Raw genomic sequence first — 20,784 nt, forward strand, 5'->3', positions numbered from 1 at the left:
GTGGTGATTTGTTTTTTTGTGGTGAGTACAAGCAGTGTTCTGACAAACATTTTTAGTTTGTATTTGTATAATTTCGGCTTTCATTGAAAGTAAGCTATAAGGAATATGTCTTTGATTTCATTTTCCAGACTGTCATAGTTCATGTTTTTACCAGGAATTCCTTCTCCCTCTCCCCCTCCCTCTCCCCTCCCCCTCCCCTCCCCCTCCCTCTCCCCCTCCCCCTCCCTCTCCCTCTCTCCATCTCTGTGTGTGTGGAGTGCATATGTATGCACACTTGTGATTAGGTCTGTGTGCTGGTATGTGTGTATGTGAGGTCTGAAGGTGATGACAAGAGTCATTCTCAATAACTCTTTCACCTTGTTCATTGAGGCAGGGTCTCTCAGTGAAACTCAGAGCTAGCTGATATGACTACTCTTGCTAGCCACCTTCCCCTGAAGATTCCCAGGCTCCCCATCTGGGGTTGGAATAAGACATGGGTCTCCAAGCCCACCTGGCTTGTTAACTTGGGTTTCTTGGGGATCTGAACTCCACTCCTCAAGCTTGCCCTGTCAGGTGTCCCCTCCCCCCATCCCCCCATCTCCCCCCTCCCCCCCCAGCTACAGGAGTCATTTGTTTTTCCTTCAGATTTTGCAAATTTGAAAAATTTAGCACAGTGGATCCAAAACAATCATGGTGAATTGTCTTGCTGAGAACTCTGGAGGCCTTGCATCCATTCACACACCACGGCCATGGGGTTGCTGTTCAGTGATGGTGTACTCATGGCATTTGCCTCGTTTTCCTATGTCCCCATTGGGTTACTAATTAGTTTTGTCATGTGTTTATAAGGGACATCTGTATTGCTCTGATTTTTCATTACATGTCCTCTTTCTTCCTAGTCTATCATTTAGTTGTAACCTTTATGGTGCCTTTTACTTTTTTAGTATGAATAATAAGCTCCCTTTCTTGTTAATTCTGTGAGTTTTCTTACAGACAAATTTGGATAATTTATTTGGGAATTCTAATGCCAAATAGAGTAAGGAGTAGTACCTCAGGAAGACTCTTTAGTGTAGTGTGTGTGTGTGTGTGTGTGTGTGAGAGAGAGAGAGAGAGAGAGAGAGAGAGAGAGAGAGAGAGAGAGAGAGAGAGCAAGCAAACACTGGGGAGGTACTACTACCTTCCCTTAGTCCTATGAACAGACTACACTGGTGCTTAAATTAGGAGCATACTGATCACTACAGGAAGATCTTGTGTGTGTGTGTGTGTGTGTGTGTGTGTAGGGGGTGGGGATTTCCTTGATTAGATCTTGCTGCTCATACAGCTTTGTACTCATCTAACTCTAGACATTATTTCAATGTGTGTCCCCTCCACACCCCCTGCTATACACATTAATTTTTCCCAGGTGTACAGACATTAGGAAGTGTGGCCTGGTCTTACAGATCCTGTACAGCAGCGGGAATTTTCTCTGAGCTGGATAAAACCCTGAAAGAGGGTTGTACCAGATGTTTGAATTTGGTTCAATGCTTTCAATATTTATTACCTAGGTGGCCTACTTTCACAGCAATTGTAGTAGAAAAAAAACAAGGCCATTTGGGGAAAATAGACTTTATTGACTTCATCTTAAAAATATCGGAAGAACTGTCTCCCGCCCCATTGTTTATTTTATTTAGCTTGAATTTAGGAAAATAAAAGTGGAGAGATTCTCGTCTCACTCTGAGCAGATGTCTCCATGATTGTTATCCTAAAACTGCTCCCCCCACCCCAGAAAATATTCTGGTAGTGTAGTTGGAGACTGGCTTTAGAGTTCTTCATGCACTGAGGAGCCTTGGCAGCCGTGTCAAAGCCCCCACTTTAGATGTGAAGACATGACACGGAGACTTAAGGGATTTGGTGATGTGGAATCCAGGCTGTTGGATCGAGGAGCAGAGGCAGAAATTGTTGAGGCACACGGATCCTACTTAGGCCTCTTTAGCCTACACATATGGAGGGTGTTCTTATTCAGAACACACCAATTTCAATGTTACCGTTACTCTCAAATCTTGTCTGAGTTGACAAAAAAAATCCACTATCACAGAGGGTGACAGAGTTTTTCCTTTTATTGACCAATTTAAATAAATTATGGATATTTTCCAGAGTTACTATTTTTTCAAATGAATGGATAGATGTAAATGTGTTTTTAAAAAAAAAGAAACCTAGTGTATTCTTCTTATGCTTAAGGTTTTTCATTTTTGACTAATGGTCTGACTTCCAACTGACTCAGATCTTTGATCCTCATGGCCTCCAATGATGACTCTTCTCTTATTTATTTATTTATATCAGTACAGTTAGAGATTGCGCTTGGTCTCATTGTTTTTCATTTTTTGTTTCTGTTTTGCTTGGACTTTTTTTTGGTTTTGTTTTTGTCTCTGTGCCATTGTTTTCTTTCTTTCTATTTATTTATTTATTTATTTATTTTACCCCTTTTGGATTTTGCTTTCACTTTCACTCATTATGTGGCAACAGGCAGCAGTCAGATAAAACCTCTATCCTTTCCTATGTAGTCAGCACTATGAATTTATATCTTGATAATTGATTTTGTAGCATTCCATGATGTAAACATGCTGTATTTCAATTTTCTCTTAGCTAAGAATAATTCCCACTGTGATCCTTTTACCCCATCTGGTTCATTGGTTGTTGTCTTTGTTAGGGTTATTATTGCTGTGATGAACACTAACAACCGAAAGCAAATCTAGGAGGAGAGGGCGTACTCAGCTCGCACTTCCACATTGCAGACTATTATTGAAGGAAGCCAGGACAGGAACTCAAGCAGGGCAGGAACCTGAAGGCAGGAGCTGATGTAGAGGCCATGGAGGAGGGCTGCTTACTGGCTTGCTCAGCCTGCCTTCTTATAGAACCCAGGACCATCAGCCCAGGGATGGCAGCACCCACAATGGGCTGAGTCCTTCCTTATCAGTCACTAATGTGCTACAGCTGGATCTTAGGGAGGCTTTTTTTTTTTTTTTATTGAAGTTCTCTTCTCTCAGATGTGTGTCAAGTTAACATAAAACTGTTCAGCACAATTGTACTATGCTGTAAAATGCTTAGTCTCAAGTCTTTCGGGTGTTTTAGTCTCAGGTCTTTCGGGTGTTTTAGTCTCGGGTCTTTTGGGTGTTTTAATCTCGAGTCTTTCGTGTGTTTCACAGGGCTTTTAACTATCCATTTCCGGCTCAAGTCCATTGCGGCTAAAATGAGAAATTTTGTAAGATGCAAATCTTTTAAAATTTATCAGAACTTAAGATATGCCTTAGGATATGGTCTGTCTTGGTCAACATGCTGCATACGTTTGAAGACAGTCTATTCTGCTCTAAGTGCGTATGGTGTTGTGTAAATGGTGACCTGCTAGAGCTGGTTGATGCTGCTGCTGGAGTCTTTTATCCTGGATTTCCTACATGCTCCTGTCTATAAACGTGTGTCTAAAAACTGCAGCTTTTAGACTGTTTTTTTTTTTTTTTTTCTGACTTGTATTTTGATGTCCTGCCATTCAGGGCCCAACATGTATGGTTGCTGTGTTGTCTTGATGAGTTAACCCCTTCCCTTATGGGTCAAGCCTAATTGGCCCTTGGTAAGAGTGTCAGCTCTGAAATCAACTCTCTTGCTCTGAGTGTGGACTCTCCAGGTCTGTCAGTTCTGATGACCTGTCACACCCTTTCCTGGTCACCCTGCTTGTTCCAGTGTTTTGATGACTCTTTTGCAGGTAGTAAATGGTTTGGTCCTAATTACTGTCTTTGCATGGTAGCCTCTGACTTTACACTGGATTGTTCAGAACTTTTGTGTTTTTCAAGCACTTATAGAAAAGGAAGTACTATGACATGATCTCTACACAAGCTATTGATGGTTTAGCTTCCAAAGAAGGGGCTGTACTCCCTGGAATCTTTCAAAGACTACATATTCGCTTATTATGAATGTGTGTGTGTGTGTGTGCTTGTATTTGCATGTGCCACGGAGTGTGTGCAGAGGTCAGAGGACATCTTGCAGGAGTTGGTTCTTTCCTTTTCTCATGTGGGTCCTGGGGTCTTGAACTCAGGTAGTCAGGTCTGGTAATAAGTGCCTTTATCCAGGGGACCGTTTCACCTGTCCCTTCCTGCTTTCTATAGCGTGTTCTCCATAGTACAGCCACCGCCACTGCCACCGCCACTGCCACTGCCACCGCCACCAGACCCAGGCATGGTGGTGCACACCTGCCTTTGGTTCCAGCATTCAGGAGGTATGGGCAGGCTTTTATTTTCTAATTTGTCTCTTTCTTCTCAGCTGAAGTCTCCCATAAGATTTTTTGCTGGATCGTTCCTACATTTATGTTGTTGGTGTGGTCAGCAGCCTTCTGCTTTCCCTGAGTCTTTGGTTCATGTTACCTTCATGGTGTTTTTATGTTTTGTTTTTCTGGTACAATCAGTATGTTTCATATTGTCCTTTAGTCTCTTCAAAAATAGCCCCTGGCTTCTTACCTATTTGGGTCCAATAGGTGATTCTGTATGAATGAGGTCACAGACCATGGACCCCTTCGCACTTTCCATGTGTTTATGGGTGACGCCAGTTATGGGTATCTCCTCAGTGGTTTGCATCACCTCTGACTCTCCTTGAGTACTCCCTAAGAAAGCTCATCCCTTAAGCCATTGCTGACATTCTCTCTTTGTTCTAGTGTCTTCTCTTCTCCCGGAGTAGCAATCACCCACACTTGCTGGAAACTTGAAGGCAACAGGCCCCCATGATGACTTGGAGTCTGTAATCAGACACCAGCCTGAGGGATCTGAACTGACTTCTTGAGCCTTCGCCCTCTCTCACTTATCCCTTGTCTGCTTTTTCTCCCAGCTGCTTACAAACTCCAGGATGCTCTCCATAGGCGAAAGGGTCAGAGAGTATCAGACAGACCTTTTGTGGGAAACATTTTATGGCTGGCTGGGGGTGAGGCCTTGTGTGAGGCCCAGACTCCTTGTCTGAAGTGGAAAGTGCTGCATCTTTTGCCAGATCCTCCTACCCTCTCACCGGTCAAATAATGGCTTTAGTTAGAAATACGGAAAAGTTTAGTTAATCCCTGCACCAAAACTTGCCACTAGGAAGACAGCAGTGTAAACAGTGTGTGACTAATCCTTTCTTCTGAAGAGAGCAGTTATGTTCAATTGTTTGCCCCATGTTTACAAAGACACAGAGGTTTCCATAGATGCGGATCTGAGCGGCCCACTATCCCCTACTCCCACTGTCTCCTTCCCCTTTCTGCTCCTTTTTTTTTTCCTACTGGTATTCCCTCCATTCCTCCTATCCCCTTCTGGTACTGCAGCCATACTGTCTGTGTGGCCAGTGACCTGCTACCAAACCCAATGGCCTTTGCTAATTCTGTGTATCCCGATTCTTTGCAGCAATTTGTAAATAATCCTTTCTTCCTTCTATTTTTAAACCCTATTGTTTAACATTTCTAGACCTGTACTACTTGATTTTTAATCTCTTCTGATCCTCTATCTGTTCTCTTTATGTCCTATCTATCTGTCTGTCTGTACATCTATCTATCTATCTATCTATTTATCTATCTATCTATCTCTATTATTATCATCATCATTTAAATGAGTGTTGACTTATTCTCAGTTCCATAAACAATAATTCTCAAGCTCACTACAAAACTAAGAGAATAGAGATGTGGCTCAGTTGGTAGAGTGCTTGAATACCATGCATGAGGCCCTGGGTTCGAATCCCAGCACAGAAGAAGCTGAGTGTTTTTGTACATAATTGTAAATCCAGAAGGTGTGGGTGGAAGAGACTAGATAGGTCTGAGACTAAATAGACCACAGACTCTGTGGGAGGAGCTGTTTTCTTAAATATGAGTCTTGTATTCTTTCAGAGGACATGAAGATACCCACCATCCTTAACTGTATGTCAATGAGCAGAGAAGTTAGGCTGCCAACCAAGTGAGATTTGCCCTCCTCAAAACTGTTAGTGACTGGGTCTCACATAGCCAAGGTTGGCCTTGAACTCATTATGTAGCAGAGGATGGCCCTGAACTTGTACTCTTTTCTTCACTTCCCACCTGAGGAACTAGATGGGTATGTGCTACCACAGTCAATGTCTGTGCTGCTGGGATACAGGTCTAAGTCAGAGAAAATCCCAGCACTGAAGGGAGGAGGTTGACACAAAGTCTCACCCCTAACCAAGAAGCTCTTTGCAACTGATGCCAGTGGCAAAGGGAAAAAATCAGTTATCTTCAATTGAATGTCACTGGATATGTCAACCACATGCCCAAGAAAGGTTTTCTACCCAGGAGTAGCTGGGCAACACAAAGCAGACTCTATGTTTTACTTTTTCTGTACTGTTTTGTTTTGTCTTGTTTTTATTTGTTTGTTTGTCTTTTTGGTTTTTTTGGTTGTTGTTCTGACTTTGATTTTTCTTGAGTGACAGATAGATGAATAGATAGATAGATAGATAGATAGATAGAATGAGAGAGAGAGAATGAGAGAGAGAGAGAATGAGAGAATGAAGATGATATTGGGTAAATAGGCAGGTAGGGAGGATCTGGGAAGGAAAAGAATGTGATCAACATGTATTACAAGAGAACAAAATTTCAATTAAAGAGAGAAAATAAAACAAATCTTAATTGTGAAAAAATTGTTTTCTACAAAATAAGTTGCCAAAACTTTCTACTTATTGACAAGACATTTAAGAAAGGGTGTTGGTTGTATGTAACCTGTATGAACTATGCTATTACTCTCAGCACAGACAAATGGATCTCTGCGAGTCACAGAGTTCCAGGACAGCCAGAACTATGTAGAGTGGCTCTGTCTCAAACAAACCAACAAAAGACTAATTTTTAATATAAATCCCTGTTCTCATGGGATATCTACACAATTAAATATGGCTATCTTCTAAGACTGTTTGGCTCTGTGCCTTTTAACCAAATAATAAAAAAATCTTTTCATATTTATTGTAGTATATGTGTGCAAAAGGCATGCCATAGCATGGGTATGGAGGTCAAAGGACAACTTGCAGAAGTTGGTTTCTCTGCCTTCACCTGAGAACTAAGCTTAGCTCATCAGGTGTGGCCTCAGCCCCTTTCTTGGCTCATCCTCTCTCTGGTTCATTTTTAATTTTATTTCTTTTTAACAGTTTTGCTTTTTGAGGGTGCTTGCTCCTTAAGAACACCATGTGGAGGCTTTCCCCGACTGCTTCCTGGACATCTCCTGCATGTTTCTGTCTGTGAGACTAAAGTAGCCTTCTTCTCCACAGACCAGCCCCTCTTCCTAGCAGCTTTAATCCAGCTTACCTCTTTGCTCCTACTTTTCCCTTTTGCCTTGAACTAGAAACACTCTTCCAGGTAACGTCTTTACAGCTTCAAGCGTTCACGGACTTCTTTCGCTTTGGTCCCCGCCTCTTGCTGGTAGTTGCCTTCATGTGGCTCCTTCTCGATGTGTTTGCTGTGAATGTTGCCTAACTACTAAGAAGGTCACAGTGAGTGAAGATTTTGCCTGCCTTCCTCCCAAAGCTGCTATTTTGTATGTATTGGCCTCCTGTCTCTGTCGATACAAACAGTGCACTTCAGCCTTGATTTCTTGTTCTTCTATTGATGTCTTCTGTCAAAGTCATGTTCATTAATGTTATCTCATGGCCCTCGATTGGGAAAGATGGGGGCCTCTGCTTTCATTCTTCCTCTTTCAGAGTTTTCCAGCTCCCTGCAGTCAATTCTGGACCTTTTGTATCACCCGGATTGGTGGTGCAACATTGGAGACTAATATTTTTGTACTCTTTTGCAATTGCATATTTGTAATACTTGTCTGTGGATGACCTCTCAGCACTGAGCCCCATGAGGTGTTTACTTTATTCCTTCTCTCTGTGTCTCTTGAAGGTCAATGCTCCTGATACCAATTTGAATGGCTTCTCTTCTTCTCAGTCATATTTTCTTCCTCTGTGCTTGAAGTCTCACAGGGATTCCTCACCAATGTCCTTATGTCTCAGGTTATGTTCCATGAACTGTCACCAACGAAATATCCCAGGACTGCTAAAGAAATACATAGAGAGGGAAAAAAAGTCAGAATATCCTTCACAGTTCTTGTTTGTGTCACTGAGTTTGCCTGTATTTTGTGAAATCCAGCATAAGTGGAGACACATGCTACATCTTTAGGTAAAACATGCTGCTTATTTGAGGTTGAGGTAAAAGAAGAACACTTCTTTTTTAACTTGAAAGGCATAGCTTCCCCTACCTTGTAACAGTCAGTATTTTCCATTATACCTTGACTATTGACTATCTTACAAATATACTTAAATGCATCTTAATGTTTATTAATGGGTAATAAAAATATGATAGCTGGATGGCACAAGTGCTAATGGAATGGAAGCTGGAGCACAGGGCCCTGAGGGCTCCAGCAATGCCAGTTCTTTTGGTTTGGGTGGGGTGTACAAGATTAAGGCACTATCTTATAGAATAAGTAGAATGAGGAGATTCTCTAGTGGATGAATACTGGGGCCTTGGAGTATTAAATATTTGAAGCTACCAGTGTGGTTGTATTTTGGAATTTATAATTTCCCCCTTATCTGTAATTGTGAGGGAGAATGGATGGAAGGAGATTAATGAGTGTGCACTTTTTTATTTTGAACCAGAATTCCTATGGTTTTGATTCTTTTAAATTTTCTCTTCAAAATTTTGCAACTCCTTTCTAGAAAATTGCATTTACAATGATGTGACTAAAACTGGTGTTCCTTCCTCATGGCTAAGCTTTCCATGATCCTGGAAGTGGGGGGGGGGGGAGAATAAATTTAAATAATTAAAAATCAACTAAAATTTTTCTTTTTTTCTGATGTGGTTGGGTGAAAGCAAAGGAAAAGTAGAAGCATGAAAGAGGATGTGTATTAGTAAGGCCAAGAGGGGGCTGCGGTGGAACTGCCAGTGAAGCTGCTGGAGTTGGCAAAGCTGGACTCTGATCCTGGGAGAGAAAGAGTGGCTGTTATCTCTCAGAAGTGTCTGTGGACTGAGTGATGGGGAAGTTTACCCTGCTTGTCCCAGACAGTGTCTGCCAATATTCTCATTATTGTCTTGATGGGGGCTGTGATGAGTTCATGTGACAGTTACTGACTACAGGGTCTGTGTGTTGTAAGTGGTTCAAAGCAGACAAGGTAGAGGAATGGGACAACTGGTATACCTAGCTGCAGATTTGAAGTGTTCTGTGACTGGGCACACTAGCACCATAGTGAGATTGAAGTCTGGGTTTTCTTAAGTTAGGGATGGCTGAGAGTTGTTTTCAAGTTCTAGTACAGCTTGCTCTCTTTCCTTTGATTCTTACCTGTTACATGGAGGAGAAGATGCCCCATGTACATATACTTGCCACTTACTTCTTGCCACGATTGATTTTCTGGTTTAGAGGAAAGAGTTGTTTACCTGAAAAGCAGACCCCAAAGGCTTATCTTTCTGTAGATGGCCAGGGCAGGAATGAATAGTGGCCATCTAGGTTTCCTAGAATTCTGGGTCCTTTTGTCTCAAACAGGAGCTAGTTCTGTGTTTTTGTGTAGGGGAGTAGAATGGCTTAGAGAGAAAGAGAGTCATTTCCAAGATGGGAAGGAGGCTGATAGAATAGACTTGTGACCACCGTATTTGTTCAGCTATTTGCACTCCCCACCCAAGCATACTTTAAGTTCAAAAACAATACTTACATCATCAAAACAGAAGGGTTTACAGTGTTAATCCTTAAGCTTTTAGTGATACAGTCATTAGTCTGGCGTCAAAGGAAGTGCCCCATGTGGTACCACAACTGGGAAGATCCAGACCCAAGATGGGAGTTTTAGGCATTTTGAGACCACAGGGTTTATAGTCATGAATGCTAAGGTACCAGCACCCCTCAATCCAACCACTTCTGGTCCATAATCTCTTCAGAATGCTTTGTTTCACTTCATGACTCCTTCTTTAGCCTCAACAAGAATAAATTTGAGTCCATTTTTTTGAGATTCTCTGACTATTTTGATAAAGAACACACTGACTCAAAAGCAAGCAGGTACCATTTCAAAGGCTGTTTGCTGTTAGTGGTGGTATTCATTAGTCTAATCATTTCACTTGTAATCTTGCATGTTCTAAAATGAGTGGGGCACGGGAGAGATGGTTCATTCTGTAACCTACTTGCCATGCAAGCATAAGGTCTGGAATTTGAGTCTCAATAGCTATGCTATGTAAAGAGCCAAATGTGGCAGTACAGGCCAGTAATCCCAGCACCTAGAAGGGAGAGGCAGGAGGATCCTGCAGTGTTGAATAGCCAGCCTCACTGAATTAGTGAGTTCTGGGTTCAGTTAGGTAGAAATAAATTGAAGAAGACATCGGCCGTCTACCTCTGGCATATATGTACACACCACACATGGACACACACATATACTGTACACTACATAAATACACACGGATACATACATATGCAGTACGCTACATAAACATACATGCACACAGATATATACATATACTGCATACTCCATAAACATATACACACAGATACATACATACACTGTATATTACATAAACACACACATGCACAAGAATACATACATATACCGTACTACTGTATACTACATAATTAAATAAAAATAAGCCCATGTTATCTTTTTTCTATTTTTCATATTGATCTTAGCCCAAGATTAATTATTCTTATCATTCATAGGAAATGGTAATTTTAAAACACTTAACCTGTGTTAACTTACATAATTTATATAGTTATGCTTATATAATTGTGAGATCCAGAATAAAATGAAATAGATGTTTCACTGAGGCATTTTCATCACACACACACACACACACACACACACACACACACACGGGGGGGAGATATTTCAGAAAGAATTATATATGCGTGCATGTATATATGTGTATGTGTATGTAATATATATGGATGTCTGTAAGTCAGCATCTTACCAGGCTTCCCTCAAACTCAAAATGTCCTTGGTTCTACACCCCAAATGTTGACATTAAAGCATGGACCACCATGACAACTTATTTTTACTCTTTTTTCTCCTCTGCTTTAATGTGTTCTGATTTTTATGAGCATTTTTTTCTCTTGGCCAGTGTGGTAGAGATCCTCTGATAGAGAATGTGAAATTGAGGCTCCAAGAATTAGGTAGTTTGGGAAGTCCTGCTGACTCACACTGACTCTCAGTGCTTATAACTGATTCCATGCTTTATCCTTCTTCTTATCTGTTTGTATGTGCACCTAGTCATGTCTGGGTCTTTGCATTTTTCTGAGAAATGGATGCCCCATGTTTTGCATGAAGCCTGAGATGGCTGTGCTCTGAAGTCTTTGATAAAACCCACTTCTCACTGTGAATTTTGACTAAACAGATGAGTCCCCTTTATGCTGGATGGTTCTACTTGTAAACCAGTGGTTTCTTCCTTGTGTACCACAAATGGTGAGAGAAATGAGCTGTGTGTGGTACCGGTGCTCCTTCCGAAGTTTAATTTCTTGTTCTCTTCTTATGTTAATGTTTAAAACCCTGTGTTTATTTTCTTATCCTCTCTTTGTTTCTTCCCAGAGTGGCACCCTTGTCTTCCCAGAATGTGATGATTCGACATGGCCAGACCCAGGAGTACGTGCTCAAGCCCAAGTACTTCCCAGCCCAGAAGGTGGTCTCTGGAGAGCAGTCCACAGAAAGCTCTTTCTCTTTAAGATATGGGCAGGAGCAAGTCACAGCACCCTTTCAGGGTGAGTACCTTTTCAGACAGCCATTTTCCTGTGTTACAGACTTGCAGTTTGGAAACATTTTCTTTGGTTTAGATGGTTGTAATGTGTCACAGTAGATAAAATTCAAGAGTCATTAAAACACCTTCTTTAGTTCCTAAAACAACCAGACAGCAGATTTTTAGCATGGTTTCCTTATTCAGAGGAAAGACATTTTTCCGGGACTTTGGAAATAAATCTGGAGTGACTTGCCTGAGATTCTGTTTCTGCAGGATTTCTTCTTCTGGGAGACGTGTTCCCTCTAATTTTAGGTACAGCTGCATGTCTGACATGTTTGTATTGATAAAATGTTTTCTTTAGTTAAGCTGCCAAGATCCATTCCTTGTGAACAGCCTGATTTGTCCTGTATTCCTCTCTGAGGTTCGCCTGTGGTAGCTATTTTTATGCTGAAAGGTCTACCTAGTTTTCAGTCTACCTAGCAGATGGCAAGAAGACTTGACTGAATTTGTAAAGGACTATTGTATCTGGGGCCAGCTTGGTTGGTATCTCCCTGTGTGAGAAGCTCAAGGACACAAGCCCTGGCTGGACCGGTAGGGAATGTGATGACTTGTGGTTTAGGTATTACAGAGTGTCTGCTGGCAGAATCCTCGGAGAATGCGCTGGAGCAAGGCACAGACCATTCAAAGGCGAGAACTAGGCTCACCCCTCTCCTTCCAGAAGCTTCCTGCTTTAGTCCATGTTGACTGATTGCCTTCACCATAACTGATCAGGGAGCGTGCCAAGTGTGAGGTGGAAAAGGACTCTCTGTTGCTAGCAGGAATACTGCAAATAGCCCTGAGAGAACTTTTCTACTGCTCAACACTTAAGAAGTTGGAATCTGCTGCAGATTTGATGCTCTGCTGCTGGCCCTCACCTCTCACTTTCTGTTGCAACCCTCTAGTGACTGACGCTTGCCTTTTTACAATAGAAAATCAAGTGGCAGATTTGTTTGTCTACACTTAATGTTTTGAGACAGCTCTCTTCTGAGTCTGGTGGCCAGCTCCAGAGCGAGAGTTTGTTGTGGCTTTATTGGGATTATAATGAAAGCAAAGCAGGACCTTAGGGAATGGTGTAGAAACCACCTGGATCATCTCCCTGTCAGACAAGATAGTCCCTTGTCAGTCGCAAAAGGAAGCAGTAATCACCATGCTCCGTAATGCCTTTTGAGGTCTTCAGGGGGGTGTGTTCCTTAAAGGGAAATATCTCCCAAGTGTGCCATGTTGTCCTCATCCTGCTTTTAAAAATGAACTAAGGGAAGGGCTTATTGTTATTAGCTCACGTAGATAAACACTTTCTAGAAGCTCTCTAAGGTTTGGAAGCGATAAGAAGGGGATTTTTGAAACTTTATGTTCCTATTGATAGAAGAAGAAAATTCCCAGCTAGATGGAGAAGTCAAGAAAAGATGGCTTGATGGTCACTGGGAAGAAGATGAGATATGGTGCTCTTAGTTACTGATGAATTCTTATTCAAGTGAAATTCTCTCTCTCTCTCTCTCTCTCACACACACACACACACACACACACACACACACACACACAAGATTTACATACTGTCTCTACCTCTGTAAGAATTTAAACTAAATCTTTGCTTTAGCTGTCTTCTGGAAAATGAAAAGATTTTTTTTAAGTCCCCCGCTTCTTGTATGTATTTTCTACATAGTGGGGAGCTAGTGAAGGATTGTAGACTACCACATGACCTCAATGATGGTGTACTTGTCTGAAGCCCTAAAAAAGATGGAACTGGATCAAAAAAGGGCTATGGAAGGACTGAAACATTAGTCATATCTGAAAGGCAGGAAGGGAAATGTGGCTATTTTTACTGTTGCTAACACTATATTGAGAGCTGGAGGTCGAGCTGGAAAGCCCTGGAAACAAGTAATTTTACAGGGCTGTGAAGGATACTGAAATAGGAACTTGAGGGAAAGGTTAGAAGGAAGACTGATGTGGGCAAAGGAGCAGAGGTAGGAGGGACCTGAAAGTGTCTGCTTCTTCATACCCCTACTCTGTGTCAGGTTGGAGGACGGTGGGAATCCAGTGTGGGACTGAATGGAGAAGGGTTAGCAGTGGACAGCCCAGGACAGGAGAGTCCTTTAGTACCTTCATTCTCAGCTTCCTAGGAGAGATCAAATCCAAACAGATCAACTCCACAATGTGCTGAGTGTAGGCAGTGAAAGAGAAGCAGATAATTCTAACTTCCGAAGGACAGAGATCAGGCCACTAGGACATGGTTTATCTTGGGTGTGTGCCTCCCCAAGCATGTTGCCATGACTTTGGGGCAAGCTACTAGGACTAGTGGACCTATTTAGGTTGGTAAAAGAGCTCATGTTTTTTTCTCCATTGGAAAGAGGGGTTGAGGTTGGTGGGCAATAGACAGGTGTAACACAAAAGCAGAAAGGAGATGGCTAGTGTTTGAAGGACACAGGGAGGGAAGGTCTGGGGAGGAGAATCAATTGCTTGTAAAAAATATAAGGGAACCATATATATTAATTGAAATATATATATATATATATATATATATATATATATATACACACACATACATAAATACATAGATACATAGATAGATTAGCAGATCGACAGATACATAGGTAGACTGCTAGATGCACACACACACACGTACACACACACACACACACCAAGATACATAGATATGGCTGAGAAAAGAAGTGCACTACTATAATTTGCTATAGTTAGTTGGGTCGAAATTGGTATCTTACAAACAGCAATGATGGAACATGTAAAATCCTATTTTCTATAGCTTAATGCATGCATAGAAAGAAGAGATAGCAGTTCTAGAAGCCCCAGAGAACAAATACTTGCTAAAAAAAAAAAAAAAGAGCACTGGTCAGAATATGCAGGTGAGAAAGATGTGGCAATGGCATGTGGAATGGACTCAATATTGCTGACTGTGTGACTGTGCCAAGTCTAGCACTCTTCAGGTGGAAGACTGGACGGGAAGCAAGCCATCAAGTTGCTGGTGAGGTGATCTCTCTGAGGAAGAAGCAGTGTTCTGCTGGAGTTTCCCAGCATTTCAGTAGCATAGCTCACCACCCTTGCCCACTGTGTGCACATAACTTCTCATATTTTGATCTGGTATGCTTGCCAGCCTTCTCAGTCACTAAGCAATGGGGTGTTCTACATTGGGTATTCTGTAGTATCTGATTCTAGTGCTGAGTTGGATCTCCACCATATTCATCAGCCTTGAATTTAATTTTCGTGAGTGTCGGCTAAAGTATAGGTTGACAAACTTGTGCTTAAGCTTAGTAAATATTTTAGGTTTCGTTGCCAAGAAGAAAACTGAGCTTGTTATACAAATATTTTGATACCTATTTAAAATGAGACCTTAAAAAATGTCACAGAGTGTAGAATACTGGGTAAATTGTTGGAGGCTAATGGACTATCAACCAACCCAGATCTAGAGACTGTGTATGTGTGTGTTGTGGTTTTTGTAAGAATGTGTTGTGATTTTGTATGTATATTTGTATGTGTGTGGGGGTTCATTCACCCATGTATGTACATGTTGTGGTCAGAGATTGACATTGGATATTTTTTCTCAGTTATCCTCTAGTGTATGTTTTGAAATAGTGTCTGTCTCACTGAGCCTGGAGCTCACAGATTCAGCCTAGCTGGCTGGTCATCCAGCCTCTGGGATCTGTCTCTCTCCATCTCTCAGTGCTAAGATTACAATTGACTCTACTATGCCCAAATTTTCCATAGATGATGGCAATCCACACTTAGGTCCCTGTGCTGATGTAAGAAGCACCTTGCCTACTGAGCATCTCCATAGTCCAAAACCCATTTTTTTTTTGGCCACTAAACACATCTAGATTTGGGATCTGATGACTGATAACTGGGAACAGGACAGAAAACCCAAAAGCTTCCCTAGAGACTCTGCCTGTAACTGCCACTCATTGTCAATGCCTTTACCAGCCTGTCCACCACACCACCGTGGTTCCCAGACATCTCTATCAAGTTTGGAGATAGCAGAAAATCAGGAAACACTAGAGAAACTCTATAAGTTGAATTTCTTTCAGTGTTAAGAATATCAGGTTGAGAGACAACTGGAAAAATAGTGAATGTTAGCCCTGGGTTTTTTACAGAAAACCAATGTATCATAGTCACAGAGCTGAGCTGTATATTAAGCTACGACCTGGATTTCTCAAAAAAAAAAAAAAAGCTAACAGAGTGAGTATTTAGCTAGCAATTTTAACTCCCAGTAGAATTTAAGAAACATGTTCTCACCGAGATTTGTATCTAACTGTTTATCTGAGTCCAGTATCTAATGAGAGACAATGTTCATCAGATGATGAATGCCTAAACAAGTGAGATATTTCCATAGAATAGAGTTTGAGCCATTATAAAGAAATAGGGTACAGATAATGATAGAACTCTAAATATACTGAGTGAAGGAATTCAGACAGAAGAATCCAGACCACATACTATATTATTCCATGTATATGAAATATCAATAATAGGCGAATCCATAAGGACAGGAAGTATATTAGTGGTTGCCAGGGGCTAGGGAGAGTGCCTGCTTAAAGGCCAGGGGTTTCTTTTTGGATGACAGAAAGTGATCTGGAGTCATTAGGTCATGGCAACTGCACAGTCTTGTGACTATGTTAAAAAGCAGAGAGTTCTACAAGTAAAAAGGACAAAGTCTGTGGTGTGTGAATTGTGTCTCATTAAAAATAACAAATTATTTACAAGGACGGTTGCCAAGTAGGTGGTTCTGAAAAACCTCACCAGCTCCAAGGAGGAGAGAGAACTCCACTGGCCTGGAGTCTTCGGAAGGGCACAAATGAAGGACAGTCTTTATCCAGTGCCTGCCTTGGTGATATGTTAAAGAGAATGCAGTAAACCAGTCTCCCCTTCACTTGGTATTGTTTTAAAGCTTGCTTTCTTTCTTTCTCTATTTATTTATTTATTTATTTATTTAATGTATATGAGTGCTCTATTTTCAGGTACAGCTGCAGGCTGGAAGAAGGCATCAGCTCATATTATAGATGGTTGTGAGCCACCATGTGGGTGCTGGGAATTGAGATCAGGGCCTCTGGAAGAGCAGTCAGTGCTCTTAACTGCTGAGCCATCTCTGCAGCCCCTTGGTTGAGTAATGTTTTTAACTCAGAGGGAAAACTTGAAATGGTAGAACACACACACACACACACACACACACACACACACACACACACACACACAGAGTGGCCAATGATTGATGTCAAATGTTCTCCTGTATTTCTCTATACTTCAGTTTTTATGACTGAGACTTGCTAACCTGGCTAGGTTGGCTGCCTACAGCAATTCAGGGTTCCTCCTGACTCTGCTCACTTTCCCCTGATCCATTGCTGTGGCTGCAGACTTGGACTGCCATTCCTGGCTTCTACATTGGTCCAGAGGACCTGAACTCAGGTCTTTGTGCTTGTGTGGCAAGCACGTTACCGACTGACCATCCCCCCAGTCCTGACACTGGAGTTCTCATTGCTAATCCCACTTGTTTTCCCACGGTTAGGGGCTCAACTTTTTAAGCTGGCTGCTTGTATTTCAATATAATCTTCTAAAAGTTTATTTTGTTATATTCAAGGAAGCAGACGTTTTAAATTCCAGAAGAGGCATATGTCATGTTTTATAGATTAACTTCCCAAAGGTCTATAAACAGAGATAACTCAGGCTCTTAAGAGCACTAAGGATTTATATTCTGATGCACTGAGATTGGAAGTGGGAAGGAAAGAGAGAAACAAGCATACCACCAACACACAGTACTGTTAAACTGGAAAAAAAAAACCCACTTAAAAAAACTATTAAATACAATGCCTTTTGTTTAAACAAGCAGTCTCAGAGGTGACATCAGTTGTCCGTCAAGCTACTTTTGGCAGAAACAGGCACTCAGGAGTTGTCTTCCCCTGGAGTCTGTGTTGACCTTTCTCAGTAAATCTTTGCTCGACCCACTCCCAACAGCCAGAGGTGGACTGACTGAAATCGTCTCTTTCCCTGAGACGTAGACCTGCTTCCCCAGTCTCCTAAGCCTTGATAGGAGAGAAATGTGGCATGTTCTCACAGCATGCATGTTCTCACAGTATATATATTTTCATGGCACGTATATTCTCACAACATACATGTTCTCACAACATGCATGTTCTCACAGCATATATGTTCTCATAGCATGTATATTCACACAGCATGAATATTCTCACAACATGTATGTTCTCACAGCATGTTTTTGTTTTCCAAGCACTTGTATTTCCCCTATGGTCTGACCACCAGACTGTGTAGCCCAGGACTTGAGACTTGGACTTTTTGGTCATGTGAGAAATCTTCTTTACACTCTGAGAGGCATGGTGGTTGAATGTGTGTCTGGCTGTATTATGCTTGTGTTCAGACATGTCAGAAAATGTGACAGAACATGAAAGCATGTCAGGGTGTGCTGACAAGTATTGATGGCTTCTCCTCTTAAAAAGACAAGTCCATGTATCTGCAGTGAAAACTTCCCATGGTTGTAGATTGATTGGTATAACAAAGAGGCAGCCAAGGATGTCTGGATCTTCTTGGTTGTTGAGTTGGGGGAGGGATAGAGAGGACACACAAGTGCATCTACACACACACACACACACACACACACACACACACACACACACGAAAGAGAGAGAGAGAGAGAGAGAGAGAGAGAGAGAGAGAGAGAGAATGCTTTACAGACCATTAGAGGAGACAGCCCCAATCTGACCATTGGAAGAAAGGCAGCATTTAGCACAGACTAGTCTGCTGATGCCAGACAAGGAGGTAGGCAAGGGCATCGAGTGGAGACCCTAATGCCTATAACTAGTTACAGAATGCTCATGAAGTGGACGTCCATGGTATAGCTGAGAGGGTCAGTAATGGCATAGAAAGCAGCTCCCAGCACAGAAGCATCCATCTCAGCCTGACTGTCCTTTTCCAAAGGAGGGGGGAAGCTCCGGGTGGTAATGAGGTAAAGGCAGACACTGGAATAGCTGGTTTAGATGAGAAGAATTGTAGTCCGATTCTCATATAAGTGGTGGATTGCAGTGTAGAACCCGTCAGCATGTTGGAATGCTGGTAAAGAGGAATTTGCCCCTGAGAAACGTCATGCCCTTAATTCAGAAGAGACAGAAAGAAAAGCAGCAGTAGAGGAGACCTAGTGTCCTGGAAACTATGCTGCACAAAGATGGACAGCTACTGACAGATGGGATGAGGGCCTTTTAGACAGATTTCCAGATGGACCAAATGTGATGGAGAGATGTCCAGGGATGCAGTTGAATCCTTCCCTAAATGGACACTGACATCAGTGAGTGTGGAAGTAGGTATATCTTCATGTTTGGCTCCACACTGATTCACTGGGCACTACATGGCAACGGAATTTGGACCAGCCAGCTTCCCAAGAAGCTGATAAAAAACCCACTACCCACAATAGCCACAGATGAATAAGCACTCAGGACTAAAATATGAGAACAGACTGCTTTAAAGAAGGAATACTGGGAAAGCAAAATCAGGTTCCCAAAGCTGCTTGCCCACCTGCACACAATATTGTAATTCCCCCCTGTAATGCCATGTGGGTGCTAGGGCAGAAGATGGGTTCAGAAAAATCACCTTCCCCTCCATGATGCCTCACAGAATCTTTGTTTTAATGGCATAGATAGTGAAATATTACATGTGTAAGTTAACAAGGTTTGGTTAAGTTAATCTCAGAAATCCAGGTTCGATAGAGGATGGAGTTTTACTTTGTATTTGGTTGTGCCATCTTACACTTGATGTTGAGGCAGAGGGAGTGTCAGACTTATTTATACCTGAGAGCGTTGATCCCATCTCTGTCCAGAAAGGTATGTGAACAGCAATGTTCTCTGTCTCCCAATCAGCTACACACAGTTAAAGATAGCTGGAAAGGGTAGACATGGATGGATTGTCAACATTTCCAAGAAGCTTATCCAGCAGCGTATAAACAGTGATGGAGCAAAGCCTTCCAGAGGGAAGGATTATGTAGTTTAAATTCCTCCACAGACAGTCTCCAGTGCCAGAGACAACTTTTCGTTCCAAAAGCCCAAACTTTCATAATAATGCTCACATTCAAAGCTATTTCTGGATGTTGAGGCTAATTTTAAGGTACTGAAAAAAATCAATACTTAGTATGGCTCCAGAATATTCTAGAGTTAAACTGTGATTTTTTTTTAAATTCCCCTTAGGGGAAAAAATAACACAAATTTACAGTTTGCCATGGGGAAACAGAATAGCATCATTTTGGGAAGAGAAAAACCTATATTTAAAAACAGTAGAAGAAATGTTGTCTTAGTGTTGTTTTTGTTGCTGTGAAGAAACACCATAACCATGGCAACTCTTACAAAAGAATACATCTCAGTGGGGATGGCTTGCAGTTCAGACATTTAGTCTGTTATCATCATGGCAGCATCCAGGTAGACATGGTGGTAGAGAAAGAGCTGACATTTCTACATCTTGATTCACAGGCAGCAGAAGGGGACTGTATCTCATTAGCAAGACTTGAGCATACATGGGACCTCAAAGCCTGCCTCCACGGTGACACACTTCCTTCAACAAGTCCACACCTATTCCAACAGGGCCACACCCTATGAGCCACGCATGCACCAACAACATGAGTTTGTGGGGGCCATACCTATTCCAACCAGCACAGATGGTAATGCTTCTGGCTTTGGGTTTCTTTGACAGAATTCTAAGACTTTACTTGGCTTACCTTCTGAAGGGGGAAAGCAGCAGCAGCAACTGGTAGGATTGAAGCCAACTTTGACTTAGAACAGATAAGACTGGTGTTGTGGCTCAGGAGACACTTCTCACGGGAATCAAGCGGCATGCTTGTCTTTCTCAGGAGTTTTTCCTTGAGGAAGGATCCCTCTAAGGTTGCAGATGACCACCTGACTGTGAGGGTGTCCCCACTTTGAGATAAGGATCAGCACCTCTCACCTGTGTGAGTTGCACATGTTTCTTGGCCATGCACACGTGCATACAAGCACATATGTACATGTGTGTGGAGGGCAGAGATTGATGCTAGGTGTCTTCTTCAGTTGTTCTTCACTTTGTGTTTTGAGAGAGCCTCTCACTGAACCTGGAGTCACTTAAGCTAGGTTAGCGGCCCGTCT

The 20,784-nt window shown here is 42.0% G+C and overlaps 1 protein-coding gene across 5 annotated transcripts in view; it reads left to right on the plus strand.

The window, feature by feature from the left end:
- Ltbp1 (latent transforming growth factor beta binding protein 1) overlaps positions 1-20,784 on the plus strand; it is a 381,523-nt gene that overhangs the window by 133,934 nt on the left and 226,805 nt on the right. For all 5 annotated transcript variants that reach the window (XM_076942288.1, XM_076942287.1, XM_076942286.1 and 2 more), the window contains exon 4: positions 11,488-11,657. In XM_076942288.1, the coding sequence (XP_076798403.1) occupies positions 11,488-11,657 (170 nt within the window). The remainder of the gene's footprint in view (positions 1-11,487; positions 11,658-20,784) is intronic.

Source organism: Arvicanthis niloticus, chromosome 11 (assembly GCF_011762505.2).
Source record: "Arvicanthis niloticus isolate mArvNil1 chromosome 11, mArvNil1.pat.X, whole genome shotgun sequence".
In the NCBI taxonomy this organism is placed as follows: Eukaryota; Metazoa; Chordata; class Mammalia; order Rodentia; family Muridae; genus Arvicanthis; species Arvicanthis niloticus.